This window comes from Sceloporus occidentalis, unplaced genomic scaffold (assembly GCF_023333645.1).
Source record: "Sceloporus occidentalis isolate IW3139 unplaced genomic scaffold, rSceOcc1.0.p SCAF_3, whole genome shotgun sequence".
In the NCBI taxonomy this organism is placed as follows: Eukaryota; Metazoa; Chordata; class Lepidosauria; order Squamata; family Phrynosomatidae; genus Sceloporus; species Sceloporus occidentalis.
In genome coordinates this window covers 87,698,533-87,707,206 of record NW_028316983.1, presented here as the reverse complement: position 1 = coordinate 87,707,206, position 8,674 = coordinate 87,698,533, and the positions used below count along the sequence as shown (strand labels likewise).

Here is an 8,674-nt window from a genome sequence, read left to right as displayed (position 1 = left end):
GTACATCCCTCTTAGCAAAGGCAACCAGTGACTCTATTACATCAGTGCAGTCAGGGACGTAGCCAAGGGGGGGGGGGTTCTTGGGGTCCAGACCCCCCCTTCCATTAGAAAAATGAATGGTGTGTGCTGCTGCACCGCAGCACCCAAGCCCCAATATAATGGTGGCACTTAGTCTGGACCCCTCCCTCTTCCTAAAATCCTGGCTATGTCCCTGGTGCAGTGAATCCAGCTGGATTACAGGAGCTGCTCCAGGTTTTATGGGAGCTTTATATAGGCATGTCTGCAAAGGGCCAGGATACTCTGGAGGCAGCTGCCCCAGCCTGCCCCCATTACCTGGTCCTTTGTTCCCATGTTGCAGTTGCATGGTACATCCACTGCCACTGCAAATTGCTTACTTCTGAGCTCAGAATGAAGGGCCCAGTGATAGTCATATGCTGGACACCCATTCTGATCTCAAAACGAGCAACTTGTGGCAGGGGACATGCTGGGCAGTTCAGTGGGATGCTCATGTAGACAGCCATAGCAGGACAGGAGTGGAAAGTTCCAGATCTTCCCAGAAGATCCACGGCAATAGGTATGCATTTTTTTTTTAAAAAAAATACAGTTTTAAAGCTGTTTTACCCCAGTTCTGGTGTGGAACATGCTGGACATCATCTAGCTTGCTCTCATCAGAACCAGGGTTTGGGATGTATGTCATCTGAAGATGATGATGCCAGAACACTGGGTGGGGATGGGGAAATGGGCCTTTTGGCGCATGCAGACAAGGCCTAAGATGCTGAAACTATTTTGGTAACAGAGTTTAGCATAAAGAACAGAATCATTCAAGCTTAGATAGCTCAGGCAACCCTCTTAGCAAAGATAATCTATATAGATTTACCATCCCAAAACAATGGAGCTGTCTCTGTCTCCTAGTCTCCATAAAACTGTCTCTATACTCAGTAGTCCACATATCTTCAAGGAGGTTTAAGCATGTATTATCTCCCCTCTCCCCTTTTTAAACTTCTATTTTCATTTACGTTCTTTTTTTCTATTGCTATATTTATACACAATAAATAACAATAAATGGGCACAAACATGACAAAAATCATTTGGAATCTTTCTTCCCATGAATGAGATATTTTGTATAGACCTATGATGTTATAGATCATTCAGGGGGGAAAGCGTTTCATTTATTATAGGTAACAATGTAAGGATCTGTTAGAAGAGAGTGTGAGACTGGAATGATAGAAGTGAGTGATGATTGGCGCAATATCTAAAGGGATTAGAATAAGACTAGTGTATGTCAATTGGTGAGGAGAAATGAAGAAGGTAGTCTGTCAGGATTAGTTAGTTTAGTTAGAACAGGATTAGAACAGTCTGTCAGGTTTAGTTAATGAGTGAGATTTAAGAGTTTGAGAGGTTCAGAGAGTTAGGGAACTCTTGAGTTAGCTAGGAGAGGAGAGTGAGAAAGTGTGAAAGATGTGTTTTAAATGTATTAAATAATTAATTTGTTATGTTATGCTCAAATTCTGTGGATAAAGTATTATTCTTATATTATATACTTTTGGCCTCTGGGAACACTATGTTAGAAAACTTGGGTTCAGACAAGGTGTTTATGGTTGAAGTAGCTAGTACTGAGGGGTGGTGTCTAACTGGTATGTATGTGTGTATGTCCACTTTGCCTGTTGACTTATGGTGAACCCATTAATTTCATAGGGTTTTCTTATATTCTTATATTCAGAGGTGGTTTTTGCCAGTTCCCCCTGACCCAGAGAAGTTACAAAGAAGCTTCTCAAGTTAAAAAAACAAAACAAAACAAATACGGGAACAGTCTTCCTGAGGTTCTGGGAAAACATGTGTTGTCCCAAGACTTCTGGAATTTACCCATACCTGATATAAACCAGGAGACGACACTACCTTTCTGACAATCATTGTTTATTAAACTGTATAGCAGTTCTCCTGATTAACACACATTAGTGAATAAGAACTTTGCTTAAGGATAAATTGCACTGGTAATCACAATTTAATTCCAATTTATTTTATCAAGACTTGCAGACCACATTACTAGATCTTCTGCTTCCTTTTCCCATGGCTCCACATCTGAGCTTCTGCTTAGGTGTATGTCTGTCTTCTTAGATTCTGAAGTCATTTGAGATCCAGTCACTTCCATTGTAAGAATTATGCAAAAAATAAACAGAAGAGAATATTTTAAATTTGTCACATATTTTAAAAATGATATTTTAGATGAGAAAACTACAGTTAAGTGATACTAGTCTTCCAGATGAAGGTATTTTAAAAATGTATAAAATTTCAATTTAAAGCATATTTATCTACCATATAGCTGAAATAGAGAAAAGAAAAGACATTTATGCCACAGCAAGTACAGTCGGCCCGCTGTATCCATGGATTCCTTATCCATGGATTCAACCATCCCATGTTTGAAAATTTCCCCCAAATATATAAATTCCAAGAAGAAAAACCTTGATTTTGCCTTTTTATACAAGGGATACTATTTTACTATGCCATTATATTTAATGGAGCTTGAGTATCCATGGATTTTGGTATCCATGGGGGATCCTCGAACCAAACCTCAGTGGATACCAAAAGCCCACTTTATGAATAAAACAAAAGGCAGTGGCATTATCCATACTGTGAAAATGCCATTAGGGAAAATAAAGGAGATTTACCTTTGCCACTCACATTAAGTAGAAGAAATAAGGAGACAAAAATTATTTAGGTTGAGTATTAGGAAGAATCTTGTTTTGCATTTTTGGGCAATAGAACTAATTGCTTGGGGCAAATGTGTAATCATACTCCAGAGGTGTTAGAGGAAGACTAATCACCATTTGCCAAGGATGGATCAACAAGTCTCTTCAGTACCATAGACCTATCTCTTTTCTGATTGTCTACTGTTCTAAACAGGATATGGAATTACAGAATCATAGAGTTGGAAGACACCACAAGGGCCAACCAGTCTAACCCCCTGCCATGCAAAAACTCACAAGCAAATCTAACAGATGACCATCCAGACAGATGACCATCCACCCTCTGTTTAAAAAATCTCCAATGAAAGAGGGAGTGTGTTCCACTGTTGAACAGCTCTTACTGTCAGAAGGTTCTGCCTAAAGTTGAGGTGGAGTCTCTTTTCCTCTACTTTGAATCCATTGCTCTGGTTCCTATTCTTCAGAGCATCAGAAAACAAGCTTGCTCAATCCTCTATATGATATCCCTTCAAATATTTAAACAGGGCTATCATATCACTTCTCTATCATATAACCTCTTCTCCAGGCTAAAGATACAGTACCTAGCTCCCCAAGTCTTTCCTCATGGTTTCCAGACCCATCATCATTTTAGTCACCCTCCTTTGGGCATGTTCCAGCTTGTCAAAATCCTTTTTGAATTGTGGTGCCAGAATTGGACACAGTATTCCAGGTGAGGCCTGACCAAAGCAGAATAGAGATTTCCCTTGATCTAGACATTATACTTCTATTGATGCAGCCTAGAATAATATTGATGCAGGCCTCAGGAACCCTGTTCTTATGAGAGTCCCCAAGGTCCTCCTTGGAAATGCTACCGTAGTTTACTGTTTTATTTGTTTGGTTCTGTTTTGTTTTTGTCTTGTAATAATGTGTATATGTTAATGTTGTTTAATTAGTTGGTTTTAATTATAATTGATTTAATAATTTTTAAGGGGGGGGGGAGGGAATTTTGATCTACAATGTATTGTATTTTATTGCTGTTAGCCGCCCCGATTGACCTCAAGGAGCGGGATATAAATAAACTATTATTATTATTATTATTATTATTATATTATTATTATTAGAATCACATTAGCCTTTTTAGTTGCCACATCACATTGTTGACTCATGATCAACTTGTGATCTATTAGGACTCCTAGATCCCTTTCACACATAGTCTCATTAAGCCAGGTGTCCCCCATCCTATATCTATGCGTTTCATTTTTATTTATTTTTTGCCCTGAGTGCAGTACCTTATATTTCTCTGTCTTAAAATTCATTATGTTAGTGTTGGCCCAGCTTTCTAATCTATTAAGATCATTTTGAATTTGATCCTCTCCTCTGGGGTATTAGCTACTCCTCCTAATCTGGTGCTATTTACAAATGTGATAAGCATGCCCTCTATTCTTTCATCCAAGTCATTGATAAAGACAATGAATAGCACTGGGCCCATGACAGACCTCTGAGTGAACAGCCTTTGGATTCGTCCAGTCAACCAATTACAAATTCACCTACCAGTTGCATTATCTAGCCCACATTTTAACTACCAGTAGCTTGTTTGCAAGAATATCATGGGAGACTTTGTCAAAGGCCTTACTGAAATCAAGATATGTGATATCCACAGCATTCCCTTCATCTACCAAGCTGATAATTTTATCCAAAAAAGAGTTCAGTTTAGTTTGGCATGACATGTTTCTCAGAACCCCATGTTGACTATTTGTGATTATGGCATTCCCTTCTAAATGTTCACAGATTCTCTGTTTAATGATCTGCTCTAGAAACTTTCCTAGTATTGATGTCAGACTAACTGGACGATAATTGTTGGGATCCTCTTTTTCCCCCTTTTGAAGATGGGGACAACGTTTGCCCTCCTCCAGTCTGCTGGGACTTCTCTTGTTTTCCAGGAGTTCTCAAAGATTATTGCCATTGGCTCTAAGATTATATTTGCCAGTTCTTTTAATACCCTTAGATGTAGTTCATCTGGTCCTGGAGATTTAAATTCATTTAGATTAACCAGGTATTCTCTCTGTACTACCTCTTTACTTATTCTGTGCTGCATTTCCCCTACTGTGTCCTCTGCTCCATTTTCCTTAAGTTGAGCACCCTTTTCCTTTTGTGAGAAGACTGAGGCAAAGAAGGTGTTCAATAGTTCTGCCTTTTCTCTGTCCCATTAACATTTCTCTATCTTCTCCACACAGTGGCCTTATCATTTCCTTTCTCTTCCTTTTGTTATGGATATATACCCCTGTGATGATCCCCTGTGGTCTAAGCAGCCAAACAGCAGGCCTGCCTTGGCTCTTAGTCCCAGCACTTCCTTAGCTTCTCCCTGAGTCTCCTGGTCTATGTTCCTACTCTTTGTGGAGTTGAAGATGACCCCTGGAGATTCTCAAATCACACTGCCACCACCCAGTGAATTCGTATTGGATTTTTCTTAGTGTCTAGTTCTTAAGGACTTCTAGTTCTCCTTCTTGCTAATCTTCTCAGCATCAACCAAGCTAGGACATGTGTAAAGGAGTGTCAAAGTAGCAAATACTTTTAAGGAAGTATTTACTATAATTAAACAAAAAGATATAAATCATGCAAGATTTTAAGGGCCTTGCAGGTACAATGTGTGTAATTCTAAAAGTATTCATTTCATGCAAACAACCATGAGAGAGTTAGACATTGTCAGTTTTTGCTTTTTATTGTTATGATTTGTTGTTATTTTTGTTATTGTTTATTTGCTATGTATTTAGGGGATTTAGTTGTATTGATTTGATATGTTAATTGTTATGCAGTTTTTATTGCTATTATTGTCGTTATCTGCTATGCACTCTTCTTGCCATTTATTATTACTGTAAATTGTTATGTTATTTTTATTCTATTTTTATTATTATGTATTTTTCTTATTGTTGTAACCCACCTGGATTCTTTGCAATTGGGCGGGCTATAAATAAATAATTTATCATCATCATCATCATCATCATCATCATCATTAACCAGAAAAATAATAAATAAGGCCTAAACGTTCTAATCTGACACATTCTCACCTAACTAACATATTGATGTAATATGCTGGCCTTGATGGATTTGAAATATAGTTACATGCCTTAGCTTAGCATAAACTTAGCTCCATCAGGGCTAGCCAAAGAAAGATACTCCTCCCTCCATGATAACTGTCATCCTTCAGCCTGTGAGGAAGTGAACTGGCAGGCCCAGCTCCACCAGGGCTAGCCTGAAGAAAGAGAGCCCTCCTTCCATCATAACTGTCATCCTTCGGCCTGTGCGGGAGTGAACAGGCAGGCCCAGCTCCACCAGGGCTAGCCTGAAGAAAGAGAGCCCTCCATCCATGATAACTGTCATCCTTCGGCCTGTGAGGGAGTGAACAGGCAAGCCCAGCTCCACCAGGGCTAGCCTGAAGAAGAAGAGCCCTCCATCCATGATAACTGTCATCCTTCGGCATGTGAGGGAGTGAACAGGCAGGCCCAGCTCCATCACGGCTAGCCTGAAGAAAGAGAGCCCTCCCTCCATAATAACTGTCATCCTTCAGCATGTGAGGGAGTGAACAGGCAGGCCCAGCTCCACCAGAGCTAGCCTTAAGAAAGAGAGACCTCCCTTCATGATAACTGTCATCCTTCGGCCTGTGAGGGAGTGGTTAATGGATGTTGGTTAGGATTAGATCTAAAATAGCTGATCCCTTTGCTGCCTTCCTCTTTTTGGATTATGAAATTATTTGCCAAGCAAGTGTGGAATTTGCTAGACCTGACTATAACCTAGACCCTGACTATGCCTGGTTTCTCCTTTCCACTGTATAACAAACTCCAGGAGAACATGGTCACTTCCACCTAATGATCCCACCACTTGCACCCCATTAACCAAGTCATCCTTGTTTGCTAGGATCAGATCTAAAATAGATGACCCCCTTGTTGCCTCTTCCACCTTTTGGACAATGAAATTGTCTTCGAGGCAAGTGAGGAATTTGCTAGACCTTGAGGATTTTGCTGAGTTTGAATTCCTGCAAATATCAGGATAGTTGAAATCACCCATCACTACTACATCTCCTTTCTGAGTCTGTGGTCATCTGTTCTAGTAAGGCATCATCTAATTCCTTCATCTGACTGGAGGGTCTGTAGTAGACTCCCACTATAACATCCTTGTTGTTTCCCACCCCTTTAATTTGTATCCAGATGCTCTCCACCTGGCTTCCAGGATTGAAGTCCTGAATCTCTTCACAGGTGTAAACATCCCTGACACATAATGCTATTCCTCCTTCTTCCCTGTTTGTCCTATTTCTCTTAAATAGGTTATACCCCTCTATTTCTGCACTCCAATGAGATTCATCCCACCAGGTTTCAGTGATGCCTATATCATATTTGCTTTGTTGTGTTAGGAGCTCAAGTTTATTTCCCATGCTCTGTGCATTAGTGTAGAGACATCTAAGACAATGGGTCCTCTGCACTTGCTGCCTGTGTAAAGTTTTTTGCCTCCCACTGTTGGCTTAGCCTTGGTCCCTCTATTTATCTTGTTCCCTCTATAGCAGTTTGACTATTATCTCCAGTCCTTGATGAACCACTGCCTTCCAAAATACTGTCCCCCTCCCCCATATAACTCAGTTTAAAGCCCTTCTGATCAAAGTTTGCAGATTGATGTGCTTTTCAGTGCTGACAACTGGGGAAATGAGTAGATGAACATTCTCAGGTGTTTTTCAGAAGGAAAGGCATAACAAACAATTACATGTTTACAAGCAATTACAGTGTTCAAAACTGGACTTGTAATGTTTTATATCAGTCCATCAATCCTCCCATCCACTCACCCATCTGTACGTAGACACAGGCTTAAACAGAATGAATTGGCTTGTGTATGTATGTATGACAACATACATAGAACAGGCACATTAAAGAAGAAATTAAGACTCTGAAGACAAAGAAAGGAAACTAAAATGAAGAAATCAGTGCATGAAGCCCCTGAACACCAGGATGTTAAGAAACTTTACAGTTTGTGTTTAGGCCATTCAGACAGCTAAAAGATGGGTCAATTCAGACAGGGATCTATAAACGTAGCAGGAATGCAGAGTCTTTCATATACCAATGTGCACTCTCTGTAGAACTATTGGGAGACAGATATAATAAGTAAAACACACGGCAGAGGGAATAGACAATGTGATTATGTAGGACAAGAACAAAAGCTTGTCAGGGGACCTAATCAGTGAGAATCTGGAACTTGTGAAAGAGCCAAATGTGGTATAGTGGGCCTGATACATCTGCAGGCTAGTGATCTGTGAACTGGAGCATCCCCAACTCACCATGCCCTATTTTATTCAATGCATGAAGACACACTGATGTGGACACATGCACATAATTGCCCATTAAATAACATGGGGCATGACTGTCCGTGTTTTTTCCTATCCACAAGGGATCCTGGAACCAAATCCCTGCAATGGGAAGGGTCCAACATATGAGATTCTAAGAGAAAGGGGTCATGTTAAATGTTAATAGCATTAGGTATAACTGTTATAAACTTTGTTGCAACATTGCTTGACAACTATTTTGTTTATTCTGTCCTAATGCTCTAAAAGAAACTGTGTTTAAGCCACTGCTGTAGTGGCTGTGTTGTTAATCTCATGTGGTGTGCTGGAAATCTCAGTTGGGGATCTTTACTGACATTAGACAGATGACATAGGAAATTGCTGAAAGCAGACTCTGAATTTTAAGAATATCCAGTTTTTTGTGTGTGAAAAGATAATGAACATTTCTTAAAGTGGACAAGCTCACCACAAGAAATGCAGCCCTGAGGAATGATCTGAAGCAACTGTTCAACAAATAAGAAACAGAGGCCCGTTCCGCACAGGCAAAAAGTACGTGCCGTGCATGTACTAGGGTTAGAAAGGGGCATCCTTTCTGGACGCCCCTAACTCTAGTACACACTCAGCGCATACAAAATGGCAGTGCCCATTCTACACAGGCGCTGCCATCTTGACA

The 8,674-nt window shown here is 40.1% G+C and overlaps 1 protein-coding gene across 2 annotated transcripts in view; it reads right to left on the bottom strand.

Annotated features, from left to right (window-relative positions):
• Positions 1-1,906: 1,906 nt before the first annotated feature.
• The window catches only part of LOC149316382 (ubiquitin-conjugating enzyme E2 U-like), a 33,423-nt gene continuing 26,655 nt past the window's right edge, over positions 1,907-8,674 (bottom strand). The window contains exons 11-12 of one of the 2 annotated variants that reach the window (XM_089518685.1): positions 5,620-5,643; positions 1,907-2,142 (exon numbers count right to left, since the gene is read on the bottom strand). In XM_089518685.1, coding sequence (XP_089374811.1) covers positions 2,003-2,142; positions 5,620-5,643 — 164 coding nt within the window. In that variant the 3' untranslated portion in view covers positions 1,907-2,002. The remainder of the gene's footprint in view (positions 2,143-5,619; positions 5,644-8,674) is intronic. The other variant, XM_089518687.1, reaches the window with a different exon arrangement.